At 36.2% G+C, this 26,600-nt stretch overlaps 1 protein-coding gene across 3 annotated transcripts in view; it reads left to right on the forward strand.

Annotated features, from left to right (window-relative positions):
- The window catches only part of LOC122014778 (serine/threonine-protein kinase BLUS1-like), a 44,609-nt gene extending 18,787 nt beyond the window's left edge, over window positions 1–25,822 (forward strand). For 2 of the 3 annotated variants that reach the window (XM_042571199.1, XM_042571198.1), the window contains exons 11-22: window positions 49–90; window positions 10,958–11,026; window positions 11,135–11,269; window positions 11,355–11,431; window positions 12,137–12,397; window positions 14,088–14,176; window positions 14,336–14,418; window positions 16,626–16,721; window positions 16,807–16,905; window positions 24,670–24,839; window positions 24,915–24,966; window positions 25,433–25,822. In XM_042571199.1, the coding sequence (XP_042427133.1) occupies window positions 49–90; window positions 10,958–11,026; window positions 11,135–11,269; window positions 11,355–11,431; window positions 12,137–12,397; window positions 14,088–14,176; window positions 14,336–14,418; window positions 16,626–16,721; window positions 16,807–16,905; window positions 24,670–24,839; window positions 24,915–24,966; window positions 25,433–25,492 (1,233 nt within the window). In that variant the 3' untranslated portion in view covers window positions 25,493–25,822. The remainder of the gene's footprint in view (window positions 1–48; window positions 91–10,957; window positions 11,027–11,134; window positions 11,270–11,354; window positions 11,432–12,136; window positions 12,398–14,087; window positions 14,177–14,335; window positions 14,419–16,625; window positions 16,722–16,806; window positions 16,906–24,669; window positions 24,840–24,914; window positions 24,967–25,432) is intronic. The other variant, XM_042571200.1, reaches the window with a different exon arrangement.
- Window positions 25,823–26,600: the final 778 nt, after the last annotated feature.

A 26,600-nucleotide genomic window follows, 5' to 3' on the forward strand; every position in this document is an offset into this window, starting at 1 on the left:
TTGATATGTTGAAATTATTGTTAAAGTTATTATAGGACTTTCTTTCAGGGAAGAGAGGCAAATATTTTGTTGCAGCAAAATGGTGAACAGGTAACATAAATAAAAGTTTGTATCATTGCTCTTGAAATATTAGTTCATATTGCTATATTATTGCTAAGAAACTTTATAAAGGCATTAAAAAATATGTTATTATTTTTATCCATCAATCTCATTCATATATATACAGAGTATAGTTAATCAAATCCTTACAATGAAAATTATATCAAGGTAAACCATATCTCTATATTTTTTATTTTTTTATTTATATAATCTGTAACACTCTCCCTTATGCTAGAGAATAAATATTGATCATGCCCACTTGTTATAAAGATAATTGAGTTGAACCCCATTTAAAGCTTGTGTGAAAATATTTTCCAGTTCTCCAATTGTCACATTCCTTCTAGAGATCTTTTGATAGACAAAGTGACATTCAATCTGAGTATACTCAGTTTGCTCATGAAATACGGGATTGGAAGTAATATATAGAGCCACTTGGTTATCACACTACAATTTGATTGGTATAAGTTTTAAGACTGCAATTAGAACCTAAAATATTCACAATATCTCACACATGTCATAGTTCTATATTCTGTACTCGAATGTGAGACAACATTTTGTTTCATACTTTTCTATGAAACTAGATTTCCCCAACAAAGACACAATAACTTGATTTGGATTTTTGATCATCTTTCGATCTTGCCCAGTTAGCATTAAAAAACACTCAACCTTAGTATGGCCTTGATTGTTATACACGATACCTCATCTTAGTGTTCATTTCAAATAGTACAAAATTTGTTCTACAGTTGCCTAATAATTAACTATTTGAGATCATATATTGAGTGACTAAATATGCAATATGTGACTTGAGTCAGTAGATGATTTAGCTTTCTAACCAATCTTTCATACTGCTTAGGATTCTCAAATAATTCACCATCTTTTGTGAGTTGCAGATTAGGAGTCATTAGAGTACTATATAGTTAAACTTTAATTTCCTGTCTCATGCAATAAGTCAAGTACATATTTCCGCTGACATAAAAAGATTCATTTCTTGTTACCTTAACTCCCAAGAAGTATTTTAAAATCCTTAAATCCTTTGTATGAAATTGATTGTGAAAAAAGGATTTAAGAGATAAGACTATCTGCGATATCATTTTCTGTAGTAACAAATTGTCCACGTATACAACCAATAAAATGATAGAACACATAATGACTAGATTTATATTTCATCATTCTAAACTTTTTAATCATTTGATTTAATTTGTCAATCCAGACACGGTGAATTTGTTTCAAATCATATAAGGATTTACGAAGACGTCATGCTTTTTGATACTCCCCGTGAGTAATAAAACTTAGCGGTTGTTCCATATAGACTTCCTCTTGAAGGTCGTAATGGAGAAAAGCATTTTTATTGTATAACTGATGTAAGCGTCAATTATGAGTGAATGCCAGAAAATAAATAATCGGATAAAAGTAAGTTTAGTAATAGCAGGAAAAGTATTAGAATAATCACTCCATAATTTTGGGCATACCTTTTAGAAACATAATGGGCTATTAGTCAAGCAATAGACCCTTTAGGATTGACTAAATTGTAAACACCCATTTGTATCCAATTATCTTTTTCCCGTAATTTGACTAGGGTCCAAGTACCATTGTCATCAAAAATATTCATCTCTTCAGTCACAGCATTACGTCAACCACGATGAAATAATGCTTCATGAACAGTTATAGGATGGGATATAAATCAAGAGATGCAATAAAGGAACAAGTAGATGATGGTAGTGATTATCAGACGCAAAGGAAGATATTGGATAAGTACATTGATGCTTATTTTTGTGAAGGGCAATTGGTAGATCATCACTTGAACTTGGATCTGCTGAAGAAGAAGCTAGCACATGACATAGATGAGGAGGAATATATCACCTAGATTAAGCGTGAGGCTTAACAAGAAATTTAGTAAAATAAAAAATAGAGAATGTGATAATATTTGAACTCGAGAATACAAGACAGTTCGGTGCACGAAGCTCCCGCTAATGTGAGGTCCAAGGAAAGTGTCAGACCACATTGGGTCTATTGTACATAGTTTTACCTTGCATTGTAAGTGGCAGTTTTCACGACTTGAACCCCTGAGGTCACACGACAACAATTTTGTAGTTGCGCCAGGCCCCTTCTTTTTTGAACTCGAGAATATCCAAGCAATACACACTTTAGAGATTTTGGATCAAGTTTTTAGATTTAAGAACAAATATCTCGAGCAAAATAGGTACAGCTAAATGGTCTAGGTTCAATAAGAAACGACGACTTATTTGGAAAGGGGAGTCTCACCATGAAGACGGACTATGGGATACGATTAATTAAAAAATAAGCTCTGAAAACTGCATCAGCCCAAAACCTTTTAGGAACCTGCATTTAAAAAAATAAAGCTCTTGCAGTTTCAAGAAAGTGTCTATTCTTTCTCTCAACAATTCTATTTTGAGATGGTATGTCTACACAAGAGTTCTGATGGGGAATGCCATGTTGAGTCATGTAAGTTTGAAAATATTTCAATAAGCATTCCTTAACATTATTACTTTGCAATATTTGTACAGAATATTAAATTGAGTTTTAATCTCGGCAAAAAAAGATAGAGAAATGAAAGAATAACTTAGAATGACTTTTCATCAAGTATAACCATATCATAAGAATAATCATCAATAAAAATAATAAAATACCTAAACTCGCAGACAATAGGATAAGGTCCCCAAAGGAGCACTAGCTCGTTTGTTAACTCTTGGACTTGGACTAAAACAATGGTGTTTAGCAAAGTGACATGACTCACAATCTAATGATAATAGACTATAAAATTAGGGCTAAGTTTCTTAAATACTAAGAGAGAATGATAAACCAACTAACAATGTGTTTCGAACAGGGGGGTTATTCCTGAACAAGTGATGAACTTAGCTACCTGTGCATCAAGGATGTAGAGGCCCTAGACTCATGTCCTTTATTTTCTATATTCATCGTCGTAAGATATTGAAAAAGAATAATAGAGAAAGAATGAAACAACCATTAAGGGTACGGGTGAGTTTGGTTACATCAATTAAATTAAAAGACACTGAGGTAAGATTAAAGACGGTGTCATGGAATTGAAGGAGTTGGAATAACTATGATAGATCCAAACATAAGAGGTTGATCCATCAGTTAAAGTAATTGTAGAAGTAGAAATATGATACCAAAATTATGATTCATTTGGAGGATGAGGAAACAGGAAATGTTTTTGGTTTAGCTGACTCAATAATAGTAGTAATTGGTGTGAATGAAGACTTTAACGATTCTTGGTACTAAGAGAATTTGGTATATTCATTATCAGAGATCATGACAAACATTTTCTCAACCATATTACCAAAGAGTAGCAAAAACAAAAGAAAACAAAGAATGAAATACGAAAGATCAAAGAGACTCTAAACCTGTTGTACAAAAAAAGTCTCACACGTGAACAGATGTTGACTCAACTAGGTATGTGGAGGTGTTGTACGGAGCAAGGTGAATGGAATAGTGACAACTAAAGAGATTTCTTGTTATGAATGCGCTTTCACCCGTCGACACGTGTTATTGGACTAGAAAAGTTGTAATGGTGTGTGTGGCTCCTGCACCGATCTTGATGATTGGAATTTGGGCAATGATTGATCGACGATTGATAGTTCCTCTTAGGCCAGCAACAGCTAATGGAAAAAACAAGAGTTGTTAGCATTGATGAATAATGAAAGAGAAGAGGAGGCTAGAGTTTGGAATGACAGTGAGACTTTGGAATGAGGGTTAAGATTTGCTTTGATACCATGTTAAGAAATTTTAGAGGAATTAAAAAAATATTATTATTTTTATTCATCAATTTCATATATACTTGACCACGATTCGGGACTGCCGATTCGATGGTTCAGAACTATCAGCTCGACGGTTTAGAATCTCCAGTTCGATGGTTCCAGGGGTTGATGCTTAACCTTAACCATTCAAGACGATTACGATTCGAAACTGGCAGTTCATGATTCGTGCATGGTTCACCATGATTAAGATTATTATTATATGTTAAAATTAAAATTTATAAATTAACTAGCAAAATTCTCTTATTTAACTAATAATTTATAAATTATCATTATTTATCTATTACTCTTCTTTTTATATGGAAAAAGAAAACATTAGTTATTAAATAATTAACTAACAATCAAATATGTCAATATGATATAGATCATATGGATAGGACATTTAACTTTCACTCGAGATCTAGGTTCAAATCTCTATAACATCATTATTTTTATCAATTTTAACTTAGTAGAAGTACAATCAGATGTCTCTGATACATCTTCAATATGACATTTGATTCATCTTCAATATACTCTATTGTTTCAGTAGATGATGTGGAAGAAATACTGTCCTCTTCTTATTACAGCCTCGTGAATTCTTTCTTATATCCTTCTTACCCTCATAACCTTGAAACACAGGATTACGTGCCTTTAAATAATCTAGAAGAATTATGGGAAGACTTTCCAAATAATACAAATTTAATGCTAAAACAACTTTGTGCTAAAACTACAGAAGAAATTAACTGTCTACATGATTGGATACTAAAAACTGAAACTGATAGTTTGATGGCCAACAGTTAACTTGTGCACAATTTGTTACTAATATACATATAAGGTTTTACTATAATTGTGGTCAATATAGCACACCCCTTCCACTCTCTAAACTTTGGATTAAACCATTATTACATCTGAATATTCGGGACTAAATTTTCTTTTGGCACCTGATAGAGCTTTCCTTCTAACAAAAGATTATGCTCTTTTTTTTTCCTCATCCGTAGTATTAGACTATCCATCTATTGTTCATCATTTAACTAACAAACCAGTCTTAGAAATATTATCCCCTAATGATAGTATTTCTTGTCAATATTCTACTAAACATGCTTGCGAACAGTCAGGTGAGCCTAATAGCTAAACCTGTGCTCTAGCTCTTTCTAAATATCAGGATCAGGAAAAACTACTCATTTGGCTGGTAAGCGTGTATTAGATCTTTTTGATGAGCTTAATGGACGACAACCAGAATTTGATGACTATATTCTGATTTTGATACTGAATGGGATGCTTTCCCTTCATTAATAGATCAAGTCAAACACTGGAGAGCCTCGGTCCAAGGATCCAACTAGATATGGGATCGATAAGAAGACCGTACCTCCTAGTCGGAGAAACATACACTGAAAAAATTTATTGGCTTAGAGATATGGGATCTAGGTTCTTTCCTTTTCCTTCACAACACAACATACAACATTACTATAACACTACAAACGAAAGGCCGAAAGATGGTCTCATAAAACAAGAGCAACTTCAGCCCTTTCTGCTAGAGAGTGAGCCGCTCTCGCCATGACCCAAAGAAGCAAGGCCCAAGCACACAGCTCTTCCAACCAACAAGGCCAAGACAACAACTCTTACACCCAACATTACAATGAAGCTAAGGGAACCAGTGCTACTCCATCAATGGATTCTATAGGTGAACAAAACATTGAGAACATGCTAGAACCCTAAGGGTCCCACACACCACTACTACTCTAACACACTTACTTTACAGCTCTATTCTCTCTTATCCTCTAGATGTTCCACTCCAAAAATGGCCCCCTTCCACCTTTCTAGCCTCTAGATGTCTCCACTCCGAAAATAGCCCCCTTTCACCTTCTTTCTATCCTCCAGATGCCTTATGCACTCCACTCAGAAAATGACCCCTTTCCTTCTCAACAGCTCTCTTCCCTCTCTTCTCTCTCTTCCTCTATAAAAGCCCTTCTAGTCTCAATCCAAAGCGCAAGAGAGCCCCAAACGTGCAAGTAGTCTCTGCAAGTTTCTGTAAGTTTGTTGTTTTGTTTCTAAGTCCATGTAAAGTCCACATTTCTCCATCTATTTATACCACCTCTATGTAAACACATGTCTCCATCTGTTTATACCACCTCTATGTAATTAACTGTTGGTTTTATAGTTTTGTAAAATTTCTATGTTTAATAAAGCTATTTCTATGAAGAACTAAACAAAGTAGGGGCTTTGTCTTGATTTTCTAAACTAATAATTACTCTCATAAAACTTCCTCGGTCCTTATCTCAGTAACCACGAGGTGAACAATAACTATATCAGGAATAATAGAAGTTTTGACCGGATAAGTTCTGTACAGGCTAAGGAAGGCATACTGCCTATTCCTAAAATAGCTAGGGCAACAGTTTGGCTGTGAGGTCCTGATAGGTGAGGCTTATTGGAAGTAAAAGAGAAGAAAATTAGGGAAGAAAAACAGGACAAACTGTTCATAATTACAGTTTACAATTCATCGTTCACAATTACTGTTCACTTTTGCTGATTATAATTACCGTTACTGATTATTGTTCACTTTAATTGTACATAATTACTGTTCACTTTTATGATTCATAATTATTGTGCACTCATAATTACTATTCGCTTTTATGTTCATAATTATTGTGCACTCATAATTACTATTCGCTTTTATGTTCATAATTACTGTTTACAAATCACTGTCCACAATTCCTATTTATAAACCCAAAATTTTTGGTACGTAAAAATTTTGGTATCACAAGCCCAAAATTTTGGCTACGTAAAATTTTAGTGTTAGAGCCTGAAGACTCCAAGAGGACCTAAACACTTTATGAACAAAATACAGTTCCAAAATACTTATTATGAAGAAGTCCTTGATTTCTCTCAACAATTTGCTAAAATAAAAGATGTTGGTTATTGTAACTCTGCTCTATTAAGCTAAGGAGATCAAAATAACACTATATTAGCCCTGCTAACATCTTTACATTATAGGTTTATAGTATTAGAAACTCAGTTTATTATCCTTAAAAACCATATTCACAAAAATAATCAAACAAACAATCTAAAAGAAGCATTAGGCAACTTAAATAAAGATCTGAGTAAACTTTCTCTTGGAAAACTATTGCCTATAAATTTCTCACATACACAACCCAATCAAAAGAGCTCTCTTCTAATGGATCTACGAACACGAACACAAATTGAATCTTTTACGGGATTATCATAAACTTTAAGACAACCAAATAGAACTTTATCTATGATACCCAAGAGATTATCAACCAATACAACTACTTATCAACTGGAAGAATTTATAGATATTGAACAAAATTTAGACACTTTTTTAAATGAACAATTAAATACCCTAAACCCTAGAAGGATATACAATCAAGGATTGTTATCCTTTTCTAAAGCACTTTATAGACATCACAGGACACAACCACTTCATTTACTAGATGAAGGTGAAGAACGTTTTACATTTATAACTGAAGAATCAGCAAAAACACTTCTACAACGTAAACATAATTACATCCATTTAGGACTAATTGTATTTGGCCATAGAGGAATTACTAGAAAAAGTATCAGAGCTAAAGTATTTTTAGTCCTTTATGACTCACAATTTTCTGATAATGATAAAGTTATTATTGGACTCATTGAAGTCGACATGAATAGCAATTTAGAAATTACTTATTTCTGTCCAAATTTTAATATGCCTATCCCAGACGTTATATAGAACATATTAAGTAATTGAAATATCATGTCTATCTTCATAAATAATAGATTTCATTGGTGGTAAAGTTTGGAGTTTATTATTTAATTCTAGATTAAGGGTCTAGTCTAATCCGGCAAGTAAATTGGATGAAAAATCTTTAGGTTTGAGAAAATGAATTCCTTTTGTAGTAAGTGTTTCAATAATATTGTTTATTTGGACTTAAAATTATTATTAATATTAGTCATGGTTTTTCCTAGAAATATTATGTCTATTTGGATATTATGTAATTGAAAATCTCCATAGCTTCTTGCTTGGACTGAGATCTTAATATGTTCTATAAAATTTGGGATAGTCATCTTAAAATTTGGACAGAAATAAGTAATTCCCAAATTGCTATTCATGTCGACTTCAATGAGTCCAATAATAATTTTATCATTATCAGAAAATCGTTAGGAGGTTTAAAAATACTTTAGCTTCGATGCTTTTTCTAGTAAGTCCTTTAAGACCAAATACAATTAGTCCTAAATGGATATAATTATGTTTATGTTGTAGAAGTGTTCTTACTGATTCTTCAGTCATAAGTGTAAAACGTTCTTCACCTCCATCTGGTAGATGAAGTGGTTGTGTTATGTGATGTATATAAAGCGCGGTAGAAAAGGATAACAATCCTTGATTGTATATCCTTCTAGGATTTAGGGTATTTAATTGTTCATTTGAAAAAGTGTCTAAATTTTATTTAATATCTATAAGTTCTTCTAGTTTCTAGTTGATAAGAAGTTGTATTGGTTGATAATCTCCTGGGTATCATAAATAAAGTGTTATTTGGTTGTCTTAAAGTTTGTGATAATCCTGTAAAAGATTCAGTTCGTGTTCGTAGATCCATTAGAAGAGAGGTCTTTTGCTTGGGTTGTGTATGTGAGAAATTTATAGGTAGTAGGTGACTGCTTGGGAATTATTATTCCAAGAGAAAGTTTACTCAGATCTTTGTTTAAGTTTCCTAATGCTTCTTTTAGATCGTTTGCTTGATTATTTTTGTGAATGTGGCTTTCAAGGGTAATAAACTGAGTTTCTAATACTGTAAACCTATAATGTAAAGATGTTAGCAGGGCTAATATGGTGTTATTTTGTTGAACCAATAGTTGATCTCCTTGGCTTAATAGAGAAGAGTTACAATAACCAGCATCTTTTGTTTTAGCGAATTGTTGAGAGAAATCAAGGGTTTCTTCGTAATAAGTATTTTGGAACTGTATTTTGTTCATAAAGTGTTTAGGTCCTTTTGGAGTCTTTAGGCTCTGATACAAAAATTTTACGTATCATAAGTTTTGGGTTTGTGATACCAAAATTTTTACATACCAAAAATTTTGGGTTTGTGAACTTGGGTACCAAAATTTTTACGTACCAAAAATTTTGGATTTGTGAACAGTAATTGTGGAGAGGGATTTGTAAACAGTAATTATGAGTAGTAAAGTGAAAAGTAATTATGTACAGTAAAAGTGAACAATAATCAGTAATAGTAATTATAAACGGCAAAAGTGAACCGTGATTTGCAAATAGTAATTATGAACAATTTGTCCTGTTTTTCTTCTCTAATTTTTTTTCTCTCTTTTACTTCCAATGAGCCTCACCTATTCAGGACCTCGTAACCGAATTGTTGCCCTGGCTATTTTAGCAATATAGGCAGTATGCCTTCCTTACTTAGCCTGTATAGGACTTATCCGGTCAAAACTTTTGTTATTCCTGATATAGTTACTGTTCACCTTGTGGTTATTGAGATAAAGACTGAAGAAGTTTTATGAGAGTAATTATTAGTTTAGAAAATCAAGGTAAAGCCCCTACTTTGTTTAGGTCTTCATAGAAATAACTTTATTAAACATAGAAATTTTACAAAACCATAAAACCAGCAGTTAATTACATAGAGGTGGTATCAACAAATGGAGACATGGGTTTACATAAAGGTGGTATAAACAGATGGAGACATGTGGACTTTACATGGACTTAGGAATGAAACAACAGACTTACATAAATTCGCGGGGAGACTACTTGCATGTTTTGGGATGCTCTTGCGCTTTGGGTTGAGACTAGAAGGGCTTTTATCGAGGGAAAATAGTTGTGGAGAATGAAGGAAAGGGGTTATTTTCGGAGTGGAGTGCATAAGGCATTTGGAGGATAGAAAGAAGGTGAAAGGGGGCCATTTTCTGAGTGGAGACATCTGGAGGCTAGAAAGAAGGTGGAAGGGGGCCATTTTTGGAGAGGATAAGAGAGAATGGAGCTGTAAAGTGTTTCAGAGTAGCAGTGGTGTGTGGGACGCTTAGGGTTCTAGCATGTTCTCAATGTTTTGTTCACCTATAGAATCCATTGATGGAGTAGCACTGGTTCCCTGGGCTTCATTGTACTGGGCTTGTTGGGTGTAAGAGTTGTTGTCTTGGCCTTGTTGGTTGGAAGAGTTGTGTGCTTAGGCCTCGCTTCTTTAGGCCGTGGTGAGAGCGGCTCTGTAAGCTCTAGCCGAAAGGGCTGAAGTTGCTCTTGCTTTAGGAGACCATCTTTCGGCCGTTCGTTTGTAGTAATGTTGTATGTTGTGTCGTGGAGGAGAAAGGAAAGAACTTGGTTCCCATATCTCTAGGTCAAAATAAATGAAAAATAATCTATATTAAAAAAAATCAAACGAACAGTTAATTGAGATATAGACTTAATCAAATTCCTACAACCAAGGTAAATTATATCCCTACAATCAAGGTATTTCCTGGAATTTTTTCCCTCAAACAAACAACAGAAAGTGGCTAATTTTCCTCATTTTTCCGAACCACTTGTTTCCTTATATTTTTCAACTTAAGGAAATGAGGCTTAAGTTTTTGAGAGGTCCTAGAATATTCTACTGTGTTACAAGTTGAGAGTTTGCAATATTTTTGAATAGTGGGGAAGTGTAGGGGAACAAATTGTAAACAGAATAGATTCAAATAGTAAATGTGCCTACATGAGGGAGTTGTGTAAATATAAAATGCTATTGTGATAATATATATCAATATAGGAGGCCTAAGGGATCCCACACCTTAAAAAAATTTCCCAACTAAAGACAAATGGCACTGGTACAGTATTTTTTAAGGCTATGACCTAATGAATCCTTCAATTTAATTTAAAACTCGTGGGCCCTAACACTAACCTTTTTAAGCCATTCTAGTTTTAAATGAATCCTTCCCCAATTGCATGTCCTTAAATAGTTAGGCATGGAGCTTGTTTTCTTCTTGTTATACTATTGATGGTTTTTTTTACTTTTCTACTATTTTTTTGTGATATGTAGATTGTTATATTTAATCAAGTATTTCAGATTATACTGCTGGTTGCTGTTAATAATATCACTTATAATCTTAATCTCTTATTGCAGCAAGAATACATGACAGGAATAAGTGGGTGGAATTTCAATCTGGAGGACTTGAAATCCCAAGCGGCTCTTGTATGGATATTTGTCTTTTGATTTCTCATATCACATGGTGTTACCTATTCTGACTGGTTATAAGAAACTAACATGGCTATGTTTTTCCTTTTATGTGTTTGTCTCCAGATATGCTCCTTGGATGATGTTCATTGCACTGAAAATCTAGATGTCAAGACTAACCTTAAGAAAGGTTATGGCAATATTGGTTCTTCAAGGCATGATGAGAAAGATAATTTTGCCAACAATGAAGCTTCTAGGGAGGTATTATTATTCTTATTTGTTGTTTCTTGCCTAATCCATTTTGTGTTTCTTGAGGTGTATCTAAGTAAATTTTTAAGTTTATTAGGATCTTCTGCAAGATATCCAAGATTTGGAGGGTCCACTTGCATCTGCATTTTCAAGCCGCCCTCTTGAGGCACTCAAGTATGTAAACTAAATATTTATAATAATGAGTTTCTTTTTGGATTCTCATTTTTAGATAAAGGAAAACAGATGTTTCTCTTTTTTAGGGATAACATAGTAATGGTCATGACCACAATTACATTAAAAAAAAAAGTTAAGAACCTGTTTTGTGCTGGTGGCCAATGGCCATATTGCAAAAAGATGTCAGTATGAGAGAGAAGCAGCAACAGAAAGAATAGCAGTGGTTCTGTTTATTTGAGATCTAGTTTAGAAAGACAATCATCCAGCTCTTTAATGAACTTAGAATCTTGTTCAGGTTTTGGATTCAATTATCTGATCTTTTCCAGAGCTGATGACATTGGGAATGACTTGCAATTAAAACTTAGTGTATTATAACATGTGCTTACAAGTGTATAGAGCTAATGACTTATTGCTGAAATAGGGGAAATTATAGGACAATAGAAAGTTATCTGTCATGGTTATCTTCTAGATATCTCTACTATGGATTGTTAAAACAACTATAACATGTGTACTTCACAAATGCGACTATAATATGTGTATTTCTCAAACTGAACTGAACAATTTGTCTATTTCAGTCATTCAAATTAGCTAGTCAAAAAGTATTTGTTAGTAACAGTTTAAGTTTATATACGTTTCACGTAAGCTATTGATGAATTGTGCATGTGACTAACTGTGTTAATTTTTAAACATTCAAATTTGTTGCAGAGCTTGTTTTGATGTTTCTGAGGACGTGAGCGCTACAACTTCTACTCAGGTGATCCAGTCACAATTAGACACTGTTACTTCACGACTTCAAGCATCAGAAATGAAGAACTATAAATTTGATATGGATAATGGGGCAGATGTGGTAAACCCTTCTGTATCTTTGAACACGGATAGCCATGTATGCCAAAAATTCTCAGTTGATTCTCTTCTTCTTGAGCGCATTCTTTCTTCACATAGGAATGTTGACACAGACACAGAGAGGTAATTGTAATAACTGGAATCTACAATATCACAAAGTTCATTTTGCTTATGCAGTAAACCCTTTATGAATTTTACTACTGCTTCACAAAATTGCCATCTGATGTTTGCTTGGATGTTTCTGTGCCATCTAATCCTAGCTCTTTGTACTTCTTTATGCCTTTTTGCATTAGATAATGTAGTAGGAATAAACTAATATAAAGGAACAATGTTTGGAATATAGTATGGTTTCAAGTGTTGATCGATGTTAGTTGGCTATAGTTCAAACATATTGTTTCAGACGTAGATCAATAATGATAATGTGTCAACAGAGGAGACATCATCGTGTTGCCTTGGTATTATCCACAATCAAACAAGATTTGTGTTATAATTCGTTCCCGTCTATCATGGGGAGGTGATGTAATGCTAGAAAAAAAGTGAGGAGAGAGGAACACCAACACTAAAGATTAGAATTGATGCTAGAGTCAGAAATTCAGATATATTGGATACCTTAGACTTGCATCTTCCCCATTCAAGTTATGAGATGCCAACTCTTAATGATTATTAAGAGATGCTTATGAACATGTGGAGAAACAAGTTCCTAGATGACTTGGGTGCATTATTTAATCTGAATTAGAAAATTGTAAGGTTAATTTCACTAAGATGTTACTAGAACTAATGCTATCAGCAATTCACAAAATTTGTTTTGGTATTAGTGAGACAGCTGTTATATTTTTTAGTTGTTGCTCTGAAATATTATTTCTGTTTTTTATAATTGTTATGTTTATATTTGGAGCTTAACAAGCTAAATAAAAAGTATTATAAGATTAAATTCAGGTTAGGTGTTCTCAACATGCTTTGAAGTTGCTACATGTGCTGACTTTCACCAATCATTTCGGTCCGAGAACAAAGCTCGAACATGAGATTTTAATTTAAATCTTCAATAGAAGGGCATTAATGATATTTGTAAACCTTATCTAACATATAAAGCTAAATTAGTAACTTTAGAATCAGCTTTAAAATATCTTAAAGTGAAATAAAATAAGTTGAGACAATTGCAATCAACCAACATTTATTTGTAGTGTATGTATTCTCATAGAGCTGAATGAAAGATATCCATATGACTCACATGAGATAGTCAGGACAAGCATTTCAAGATGATGATAATGATGATTGTCTTAAACAAATGATGTGAAAAATGAATAATCTGTGTTTAATTTGAAAATTCTATTATTTTCCTAAGTTCATGCATTTTTCTTTATTTTCTAAAGTTTATTTATATGGAAGTTCCTTATCTATCTGGGGTATGTGTTTTTTGTCTGGCTGTTCCCAACACTAATTCCAATTGCAAATTATGCTGACAGCATTGAAGCTTGCCTCTTTTTAATCTATTTTATTCTATGTATTCTATTTTGTTTCTTCTATTGTATAACAAGGCTCTAACGTTTACTATGACTATGTTTTTGTTGCATATTTATTCACTACTAGGTTCCTGTATTGTATGAGTATTGTTGTTATCAATAGTCCCTTTGTATTCATTTCATTTATTCACCTTCATACATTTCCTTTTTGTCAATGTATTTTGTTTTTGCTTAGTGCGTCAGTTCTATTAGTGTAGTTGCTCATTTTGTTTCCTTTTCTACATGTAGATCAAATAGTTCGGCATATATTAGTTTGTTGCTAATTCTTTAATCTTTCTGATATTCTATCAAAGAGACTGCATAAAATGGAGTTGTCAGCGTGAAAGAAGTCACAGTGGTTCCTTGTTCCATCAAATAAAAGATTTGCCAAATGTTACATCTGGTATAATATCCATGTCATTTGTGATATTGAAATCTTTCCGTCAAAAATTGATATTTCATTCCTGTGCTCTAGAAACAAGCACAATCATATGGGTCTTTAAGTGGTTTGTTGTTGATTTTCTTTGTTTAATCATGGAAAATATGCTTGACTTATGTGCAGTGGTACATGAAGAGCCATTAGAAGGAAAAGTTATCCAGCGTAAAGGACGTTTCCAGATAACATTTCCGAATTCTAGCCCAAAGGTACCTTGATTTCTTTAATGGCATTAAGAATGCACATGAAGAGACTACAAAAACTTGAGGATCTGGAACTGCTTTACTTCTTTAGCTATGCAGTAGAATGCTAGTTGGTGGTAGCTGAAAATTGAATATAGTTGTTTTTACATTATTTGCATTCTTGATCTCAACTTTACTATCTAGAGGACATACACCTACTATATAAATGAGGGATTTGAGGCTCATAGATGGTGATCTGAGTGTAAATTGAAACTACCTTGGATTTCTACTGCAAGTATGTCTATAGTCACATCATAGCTGTAGTGATGAATAATAGTTTTGCGTTATCAAGTCTGTTAACTGTGCATTGTCAAGGTCTCTACATGTCCTTGTGATCACAATTGAAAGGTCATTAGGTTGCTGAAATCTACCTAGATTCATTACGAGTGGTCAACATGTCCATTTTGAATTTTTTCTTGTCTTGTTCCACTAGGTAAATTGGTAAGACTGAATCATGAGAACTAGAAAAAGCTGTGCCTCTTGGGCATTAGGTGAGCATTTCATCCATTTTGCCTCTTGACGCTAACAGAATAGATAGGTTGTGTATGGAGTCTCGAACAAATACTATAATCAATTCAAGCCAGGAAAATCAAGTTGACCTGCTTAGACTTATAATCTAGAAGGTGTTGCCTTCCCACCTCAATAAGGGAACTAGCCCTACAACCCTTGTATCCTTCCCCTTTCAACCTGTAATTTGTCAATCCTTTAGTCTTTCTTGTATTAGCTACTAATCTTTCTACTGCATCAATTAGGCACTTCTCTGCATATTTCATATACATTTTATCTATTAGAAGTATAATTACAAAGTTAAATATAAAAGGTTGTTCACAACATTAGATCTGTGATCCTGGTTGGCAAGCTTTCCACTTTGACATGCTGCATCTGTGAATATTCAACCTTAAATGTATAGTTGATTGGCAATTCTATTATGTTAGACTAACAATCCTAGTCGGCTAGCTTCCCAACGTTGACATTTCTGCACCTGTGAATATCCAATCTTTAAAATATGGTTGGTTGACATTGTTTTATTGTAATGATACACTATTATTGGAGTTTTAGTGATATCTTTTTCCATAATTTTTATAATTAATCTCTTTAGGATAAGTTCCTTCGCTAGTGTAAGTGCCATTGCAATTTGATGTAAAAGCCCATCATTGTTCCATGGAGATCTGCATGCAACAGCCACCTTAATCTGTTCCTTGAGAGTAGGGAAAGAATGCAACTTTAAAAGTCCTTGTATGGTATTGAACATTCCAAATATTGCCCTGCGCATGGTTTGAAAGATCTAGAGTTGCTTGGGTAATTTATGTCACACAACAATGTGGAGTTCACTATTTCGGATTTTTTGCATGCTCTTTTCATATGGAAATGCATTTTTTTTTTGGTGGTTCATGTAAATGATATGTATATTATTAATCATGATGAAGTCCATGTATGTCATCAACGAATTATCAAAGGAAAGAGTTGATTAAATAGTTGAGATTTTGGAAAAGCATAGTGTTTACTTAAGATTGAAGTTATTCAGTCAAGGAAGATTTTAAATTGGAATGATAGGGTCTAAATTATCTGAAGTAACAATAATCCAAAAGAAGATTAAACTTTTTCTATTCGGCATATCATATATGTATGGAGTATTAGTTGGAAAAAACTAACTTGTGTATTGCTAGACTGGATATGTTATTTGCAGTAGGGTGAGCCAGCTCTAGATTCCCAGCAAGATAATTTGGATCTGTGTTTTTTTAAATGTGAAGGGAGTTCAAGGTGTGATTTTAATAGGGCTGTAAATGACCAAATGTTCATGAGCAAGCTGGCATTTGGCTTAGTAAGAGCTTGTTTATATTTGTTCAATACACAAAGTCAACTCCTTTGGCGATTGACTGAGTACACCCAAGCTGCAGCAGTTTTTTGTATTCTTTATCTGATAAACAGGTTCTGTACACTGTCCCATATCCATAATGCTACTGGTAGAAGTTCTAATTCATGCTTGTGACATATAGAACTAAGTTTGCTTTATGTTATTAGATAGGAATTGGGATGAGCCATCTGATATTTTAATGGTGTGTAAAGCTCAAATTTCCCCTGATTGCATTACTGGGATTTTGGACGTGCACAACCAATCAGTTTGGTACAACTAGTGTGATTAACTGTTTTAACTGTCGTATACTGTTTCTTAGGTAGCTTCTTCAGTGAACTTATTAACATCTGCTGTGAACGCTGCTGCACTCATTCCATCCTTGCAATTTTTATGGCATCAAAATGCCATGCAAAAGGTCAGCTGCATGGAGCTTTTATCCTTTGTCTATATTTGTTGTCTAGGTATTCAACTACAAATTATTATTATTACTTTTTTGACAGGAACTTCTGATTAAATTGATCAAGTGTTTGGAGCAAACATCTATCATATCTGGAGGTAACCATACAGAAGTTTCTGATTATAACACTGGTGATTCACAGGTACCTGTAGAAAATTAAATATTTTTGATCATTCGGTTGAAGAATGTGTTCTTCATAGATATTCCTGCACAGTTTGTCAAGAGAAAACATATAGAGTTTCTTAACAGCTACTTTCCCTTTTTTTAATACTCTGTTGAAGATAAGGAATTATCAATTATAGGAATTTGTCAAGGAGAGGAGGAAATGTGCCAATAATCTAACCAAGCATAAAGTTTCTATTTGAAAAATATCTCCTGCCTTGTGGTTGGACTAAACAACATTGGAGTAGACAACGTTGTTTTGATGTGCTGGTAATATGGTTTAAGTTAGATGATTTTTTTATCTTTGATATGTAAGGAATTGTATAGTTCTCATGGTGCTGACTCAATGGGATTGGATTGTGGATTTGGCTAATGGTTGTCGTGTGCTCGATGACTCAATTGAATGAAAGGAGTTATCATAGAGCTTGGGATCTGCTTGGGAGACTTGATGGCTTGCAACGTTGGTTGAGCGGCATGGAGTGAACTCATGGAGTTTAGTGCACTTGATAGCTTCGTGGCTGGGATCAAGAGGGTTGAAGACTAAATTGTAGAGTGTTGGTCGAGTGACATAGAGCAAGCTTGAAGAGCTCAATGCACTAGATGGCTTAACATAATCTGATTGATAGAGTTGAATACCTAAAGCATAAGAGATTATTTGAGTGGATGCAATCTTGGGCCTTTACTTTGGGCATCATCATTATAATGATGTGCTTATTTGCTATGTAGAGTAGACTATATCTGAGGCCACGTTGTGAGGTCTTCAGCCTAGATACTGATGTCCTAGGTTGTCCCAAGCATTTGTAGGCTTATGGTGGTGGTAAGCGAGGGACCATCTAAGTTCTAGTTGTTGGAATACAAATAATCTGTTGTCGGAGATTTTTAGGAGACTTAGTTGAATTTAAAAATTACACAGAATTTAAATTCAACTTACAGTTGAGCTGACCTGAGCAGATGATCTCAGGCTGCCAGCAGGGGCTGGTTTTTCTCCAAGTGTCAACCTCAGAGTGACTGAGTGAGCAGAGCGTCCGAGCAAAGAGGCCGGTCGACGAGGCAGACAGGCCTAATAGGAGAGGTCGGTTGGACGAGGCAGACAGGTCGAGCAAGGCAGATCGGGCGGCAGACAAGTCGGGTTGTCAGAGAGGTCGGCCGGGTCGAGCAGACAGACCGGTCGGCAGACAGGTCGGCCGGGTCGAGCAGACAGATCGGTCGGCAGACAGGTCGGGAGAGAGATCGGTCGGGTCGAGTAGACAAGCTGAGTGAAGCAGATAGGTCGGGCTATCAAAGAGACTGGTCGATCGGGCAAGCTGACAGGTCGAGCGAAGATCCCGAACGAGCAGAGAAGCCTGTCGGTCTGACAAAGAGACCGACCGGACGAGCTGACCGAGTTCTACGAGTCGCAGTTTCCTTGAAACAGATTCGGCCACCTCCGACTGTGCTTCGAGGCTTACAAGGGTCGTCTGTTTCCCAGTATACAACGACCGATCGTGAATCCGACCAAGCACTGGTGGTCACGGCGAGCTGAGTGGTACCCAAATACTACCACGGGCACTCCGCCGACAGGAGATGCACGACAGAGGAGGAAGAAAAATGGAGAGCCTTTGCTTTGCTTGTTGTGTGCTCTCTGCCTATGATCGGAGCCTCCTTATATAGGAGCTCGGATCAATAGTCAGAGTTAATGATCTTAATGGTCATTATTAGCCGAGCAATGAAACGACCACCGTTTCACTCATTATTACTCTGCTGGTTTTATTCTACATTAATCTCGAATTTAATGCATCCGTTTCACAACAGCAAAAGATCTACGTGGCAAAATGTTGGTTGTTCCACTTGGGCAAATTTTGCCCTGACCGGTCCGGCATTCATGTGCGCAGGTCGCACTCGCACACGAGTCAACTTGGTTCAATGCAATCCGGGTCCTGGATTTGCACCCCCCTGCGCACCCACGCGTGAGAGAGTCTCTCCCCATGCATTTGTTCACATCCTCAATGTATGTGAATCAATATAAACCAACAAAAATGCCTTGAAACTTCTAATGTGGAACTAAAGTCTTATTCACAATGGAGCCCCTTTCCTCTTCCATTTCTTCTCCATTCACTTATTCAACAATCCCCCACATGAATGGAGATAGGGTAAGTGATAGCATTCAGGAGTTGAGTCAAGTATAGGATAGGTAAGTTTTACCCTTTGAACCTTCCCTTGTGAAGATTTGGTTGCTTACTGGCTGATAGTAGATACGATGTCCTTGAACTATACTGTCGTCTGTGTAAGCAGTGACAAATCTCACCCAAGACTCTCCCTGATACAACTCAGTTCTCATGAGTGTGTTCGTTCTTGGCCATGAACATGCCTGGTTCTGTAAGAAGATCTAAGAATTGTGCCTCCAATTCTCTTCAAATCGGCTCCACTTCTTTCTCACATAGGTGATCCCTCAAAAGTTGTCATCTACTCTTCTTGATCATTAAAAGCTCATCAGCTTACCTGGTCTAATCACTGTTTTATTGGGTTATTCCCCATAGCGTGTCTAGTCAGTGCAGATTAGTTGTCCCTTTAAACCTAGTTCTTGGGATCTCTAGTCAGCATAGGTTGAGTGTCCTCTGCACTGATCGCTGACAACGACATTAAACTCATTCCTCGTGATGAGCTTGCAACTAACTCTCGATTTAACCCCTTGGTTAGCGGATCCGCTAGGTTATCTTTTGACTTCACATAGTCAACTGTGATAACTCCAATTGAGAGTAGTTGTCTAATGGTATTATGTCTACGACGTATATGTCTAGACTTACCATTATACAGATGGCTCTGCTCGACCGATTGTTGATTGACTATCGCAATGTATGCAAATTGTCGGCATAGGTTTCGACCATCGTGGAATATCTTTTAAGAATTGCCGTAGTCATTCAGCCTCTTCACCACATTTATCAAGAGCTACAAACTCAGATTCCATCGTGGATCTGGTTATTACGGTTTGCTTAGAAGATTTCCAGGAAATGACTGCACCTGCTAGAGTGAAGACATACCCAGTCGTAGACTTAGAGTCTTTTATATTAGATATCCAACTTGCATCGCTGTATCCTTCGATCACAGCAGGATATCTTGTATAATGCAGTCCATATTCACAAATATACCTCAAGTACCTCAGTACTCTTGTTATCCCTTTCTAATGCTCAATATCGGGATTACTCGTGTATCTACTCAGTTTGCTTACTGCGTAGGCCAAGTCTGGTCGTGTACAACTCATCAAGTACATCAGACTTCCAATCACTCGAGAGTATTTTATTTGCGAGATACTTTCACCTCGATTTTTCGATAGATGTTGACTCGTATCTATCGGCGTTCGTGCCAACACAGTATCACCATTGGTGAATTTCTCAAGAATCTTGTCTGCGTAATGGGACTGACTAAGAACAAGTCCTTCTGCCGTTCTAAAAATTTTGATTCCTAGAATTACATCAGCTAGGCCCATGTCTTTCATATCAAATCTTGAGTTCAACATATCTTTAGTGGATTTGATTATCTTATCATTACTCCCAATGGTAAGTATGTCATCTACATAGAGGCACAAGATGACATAGTCACTCTCTGTGGCTCTCATGTAGACACATTTATCACATTCATTGATCTTGAATTCACATTCATTCATGGCATTATCAAATTTCTCATGCCACTGTTTTGGTGCTTGTTTCAAGCCATATAATGACTTCACCAATCTACAGATCTTGTTTTTCTATCCTGGCACAGAAAACCCCTCATGTTGATCCATGTAGATTTCCTCTTCTAAACCCCCGTTTAGAAAGACTGTTTTTACATCCATTTGATGTATTTCGAGATTCTATAGAGCAGCAATCGCCAGCAATACTCTAATGGAAGTTATTCTCGACACCGGAGAGTATGTATCAAAGTAATCAAGGTCTTCTCGTTGTCGGTATCCTTTGATTACCAATCTGGCCTTGTATTTATCGATTGTGCCATCTGATTTCATTTTCTTCTTGAAGATCCACTTGCAACCTAGTGGTTTACTTCCCGGAGGAAGATCCACGAGTTCCCATGTGTAATTTTGTAAGATAGATTCTATCTCAGATGCAATTGCCTCTTTCCAGTGAGGTCCATCAGACGAGCTTACTGCTTCTGAGTAACTCCGGGGCTCACATTCCAGCATGAAAGTGATAAAATCTTATCCTTAAGATTTTTCTACCCGAGCTCTTTTACTCCGTCTAAGCTCAACCTCAACTGGTTCAACATCATCTTCTTCGCCTTGTGTTTCATATGACCGTTTTGAGGAGTTAGCATCCTCTCGGGTCTTATACGGAAATACATGCTCAAAGAACGAGGTATTTCTCGATTCGATTATCGAGTTCTTGTGTATCTCCGGTATGTGTGACTCATACACACAAAATCGATAAGCACTGCTGTTATGTGCATATCCAATAAATATACAATCAACAGTCTTTGATCCTATCTTAATCATTTTCAGATTAGGCACCAACACTTTGGCAAGACACCCCCACATTCGTAAATATTTATAGGACGGTTGTCTTCCATTCCACAACTCATAAGGGCTCTTATCTATTTTCTTCCGGGACACCTTATTTAAAAGGTAATTAGCTGTTAACACAGCTTCCCCCCACATGGAATCTGGCAATCCAGAGCTCAATAGAAGAGCATTCATCATCTCCTTTAGAATTCGATTCTTTCGCTCAGCAACTCCATTTTGCTGAGGAGTATAAGGAGTTGTTGTTTCTTGTCTAATCCCATGTTCAGCACATAACTCAGCAAACGGTGACACATATTCACTGCCTCGGTCACTTTGAACCACCTTAATTTTTCTATTAAACTGGTTTTTAACCTCATTCTTATAGAGAGCAAATTTCTCTATAGCTTCATCCTTACTTTTGAGAAGATACACATAACAGTATTTTGTATTATCATCAACAAAAGTGATGAAGTATTTATTACCACCACGTGTTGGCGTTCCTTTTAGGTCACACACATTATTGTGGATTAGGTCAAGTGGTTCGTTACTTCTTTCAATATGTTGAAAGGATGACCTTGTCATTTTTGCTTCAACACAAATCTCACACTTGTGTTTTGCGTCAAGGTGGAATGTATGTATGCTTTGCATGTTTATTAATCTACGCAACACATCGTAGTTAACATGTCCTAGTCTACCATGCCACAAACACGAAGACTCAAGCATATAAGTAGAACAACTTTCATTTTTATTTATCTTGGGCCTAATGGCCATTACATTGAGCTTGAATAGCCCATCAGATGCATAGCCCCTTCCTACAAACATTTCATTCTTGGACAATACAACTCTGCCCAACTCAAAAATAATGCAAAAGTCATGCTTGCTTAACAGTAATCCGGATACTAGATTCTTTCGAATCTCCGGAACATACAGCACATTGTTCAGAGTGAGATCCTTGCCCGATGTCATCTTCAGCACCACCTTTCCTTGGCCCATGATGTCCGAGGTTGCTGAGTTCCCCATGAACAGTTTGTCTCCAGTGACTTCATCGAAGTTGTGAAGCAGCTCCTTGTTGTAGCACACATGTCTGGTGGCTCCAGTATCGATCCACCATTGCTGCGGGTTTGAACCGATCAGGTTCAACTCAGAGACCACTACACAGAGGTCATCCATTTCTGGTCCCTCGTTCAGGTTGGCCTTTTGCTTCTTCTTCGGCTTTCTGCACTCCGAAGATTTGTGACCCACTTTGTCACAGTTGAAGCACTTCCCAGAGAACGTCTTCTTGTTGATGCCTCCTCTGGTTCCATCTTGGAAGATTTGGGGTTCTTCCGTTTCGAGCTTTGACCATGCTCGACGACATTGGCTTTCACAGTAACCTGAGAGAACAGCTTTCTCTCCGAACTCTTGTTGTCTTCTTCGATGCGAAGTCGAACAATGAGTTCTTCCATATTCATCTCCTTCCGCTTGTGCTTCAAGTAGTTCTTGAAGTCCTTCCAGCCGGGAGGTAGCTTTTCAATGATAGCAGTCACTTGGAAGGTTTCACTCAGAATCATCCCTTCTGAGTGGATCTCGTGCAAGATCACCTGAAGCTCCTGGACTTGACTGATCACCGTCTTGGAGTCAACCATCTTGTAGTCCAAGAATCGGCTCACGATGAACTTCTTTGCACCTGCATCCTCCGTCTTGTATTTCTTGTCCAGGACTCCCACAACTCCTTAGTCGTTCTCTTCATGCTATACACAGCGTACAACGAGTCGGTAAGGCAGTTGAGGATATAGTTTCGGCAAAAACCACTGTACTGATGGTTTGCGCATCAGCATCCTCAGCACGCTTAGGAGGGTCCTCGGTCAAGAACCAAGCCAGATTGAGCGTGGTTAGGTAGAAGAGCATCTTCTACTGCCACCTCTTGAAGTTTAGTCCACTAAACTGGCTTTTTCCCATGACTGATTGGCATAGTTCAAATTGGGGCGGAGGGGTCTTACACGTGTTGAGTCTGTTGCACCTCAACATTTCGTTCCGTGGTCATCTCAACAGAAGCGAATCTGTTTCAAGATTGTTGGAATACAAACAATCTGTTGCCAGAGATTTTTAGGGGACTTAGTTGAATTTAAAAATTACACAGAATATAAATTCAACTTACAGTTGAGTTGACCTGTGCAGATGATCTCAGGCTGCCAGCAGGGGCTGATTTTTATTCAAGTGTCAACCTCAAAGTGACTGAGTGAGCAGAGTCCGAGCAAAGAGGTCAGTCGACGAGACAGACAGGCCTAACAGGAGAGGCCGGTCGGACGAGGCAGACATGCCGAGCAAGAGAGGTCGGTCGGGTCGAGCAGACAGACCGGGCGGCAGAAAGGTCGGGCTGTCAGAGAGGTCGGCCGGGTCGAGTAGACAGACTGGTCAGCAGACAGGCCGATCGAAGCAGATAAGTCGGGCTGTATAGAGGTCGACCGGGTCGAGCAGACAGGCCGAGTGAAGCAGACAGGTCGGGTTGTCAAAGAGATTGGCCGACCGGGCGAGCTGAATGTGTCATAAGCTATGAAATAGGAGCGGATTCTCCGAACTATGCTATATTTATGTGTTAGTGTTGTTTTTTGCATTGTATTATTTATGTTGTATATACATATTTGACACGATAATTGCACTCATGAGCATGCTCACATTCTACTAACAATTGAGTAACTTGTGTATGAGAATTTGGTTTTGGGCTCACCATGTATTCGCCCTCTATCTGGACCTTCTCTACAATTCTTATAGTTTCTACTGATGAAATTTTAAACATGCATAGATTCATTACATTGCATCAAGCTTGGTTTTGCAACGATAGCTCAAATTGGACAGGTGATCAACAATATGGTAAAATGATCTGCTGGGATTGCCAAAATATGGCACCAAAAGGTTGGATTTTAAATATTTTAAAAATGATTTATAAACATACAAAAACTAAACTATTTCTGCTATAGATAACTAGTCTTACCACACACTAATAGGTCTCATATTGGAGGCTCTCTACATAAACAATGGTTGCATACTAGTTGGGTTCAAATTATCGTTCTGGAAGAGTTTTGTTGTGTGGCCAGAATGGTATTAGTTTTGGATATCATTTGTGTTGACACCAGATACACTTTGACATACATTAAATTGTGTCAAAAACAACTCAAACAAGTTATAATCTTTTAGTCCTTTCCAACGTACTTAGTCTTTTCTTACACATAAGATATGATATTATGGTTTAGTCCTATGCATATGATGTAATGGTTTCCAATTGACATTCAACAGAATATTTCATCCCCCTCATCTATGATAATGTGGGAAAATCAAGTGCCCTATTCCATCCAGGTACGAAGATACGGCCAATTCACTAACTGTAATCTGTTTTTAAAACAGTTGTCCCTGGCTTCAGCAAGTGAGAGGATTTTGCAAGCTTACATAACTACTCTGCAAAACAGGTTTCATATTTGTTTAATGGCTGTTCATTTTCAGATAATCATGTTGACACTTCCCTGAAAATTTTCTTTTTTCAGTGTTTCAAGGTATAGTGAAGAAGTGCAGGAGTTAAAACTGAAAAATTTTCATGTAGGTATCATGCTTGCATTTTATTGCTCTTCTTTTGTATTCTACATATGACAACTTATCATGATCTTTCTATTTGCTTATTTGGCATTGAAAAAACAGTTCCCCGATAACAGAATTTTCCTCTTTTGATCAAGACGGCATTTATGATGAATCAGTAAAGATGATCTATAAAACTATTAGGCTAAAATAGCACTTCATTGTCCAGGAATATGCAGATTTGTAGCTCACGAAATGCACGCCAGTGTTCCAAGATTGGATACATTTTGTCAAATTTGACATGAAATATGAATTTTGGCTAAACTATGTTTGATCGAAGTTCCAATACTCTGCAAAATTATGCAGATGTGAGATGATATAAAATTCTTAATTAACTATCACGAACTGAGGACCTTTTTTTAGCATCATAGTAAGTGTTTCATATGTTTCTTGAACTCCCTTTTGATTTGGTTAATCTGTATGCTTGCAGTTGAAACAACAGATAAATTCATTGTCAAGTGCAAGGAAAGACGAAAAGATTGTGAAGTAATGAAGGGGACAAGAGTTCTTTTGTTCTATTTTGTTATTTTACTATTGCAGAAGGGGTAGTTTCTCATCGAATGTGGGTGATATTTATTGGACGCCAACTGTTTCATCATTATTTTCCTGTAATTTCTTGTAAATTAGTCGATACACACGATTCCCAATTTCATTCTCGTAATTAGGCATGCATACCACAATAGAGCAAACAATGTTTAAGTACCCATTGTCCTCAATTTTATGGTTTCTTCTATGATACGAGGGACTAAATTGGCGGTTCAATTGGTGTAGTAGAAAAGCATTAATGTTTGTAAACTTATAATTTGATTTGACTCTTTAATTTGGTATTAGGGATCTCTCCGACTTTTCCAACAATCTTCTGGAAAATGCTTTTAAATTTTTATAAAGAAAATATGATTCTTTTTAATAATTGAAACTTGTATCTTTGGGGGTTACAACCTTGATATTTTGACTGACACCCTTATTTCTTATGATTAGAGGATGGAGTGGATGTATTTTTTAGTTGACATTAGATACAATGAAATGAGATACAGCTTATGGTGATTAATTTTGAAGGTGATGGATTTAATCCCATAGAAGTTTCCACTATTCCAGTGGAAGTGGACACTCATCTTTGTTTACTTTAGAGGGTTCTCTTTTTTCCGATGTCAATGGTCTTTGTTCCTATTGTTTCCCCAATTTCTTTGGAGGAAGAGATCGAGTCTTTTCCATCTCATGCCAATGTAGAACTTTGATTCAATTTGACCAATTTTGTTTCTTAATTCACATGCAGCCTTATAGTCAAGTAATTTATATAAAATATTATTAAGCAAAATATGAATTAAAATTTTGATTATTTTATCATTTGATTTAATTCATCGGATTGGTTCCTTAGCCTACCTGTCTTTTTAAGTCTTGTCTTTTTTTTTCTTTTCTTTTCTTTTTTTTTTTTGCGCGTCTCTTAGAGCTCAAATTCCGTCAAAGCAAATTAATTATATTCATCCTTAAATCATATGCCCTAATAGCTTCTTATTTCAACGTAAATTGAGTCAACTGTACTAATCGAGCATAAAGCTTTTTGTTTAACTTCATTTTGACCTAATTCAACTGTTAACGCT

This window comes from Zingiber officinale, chromosome 8B, assembly GCF_018446385.1.
Source record: "Zingiber officinale cultivar Zhangliang chromosome 8B, Zo_v1.1, whole genome shotgun sequence".
NCBI lineage: Eukaryota > Viridiplantae > Streptophyta > Magnoliopsida > Zingiberales > Zingiberaceae > Zingiber > Zingiber officinale.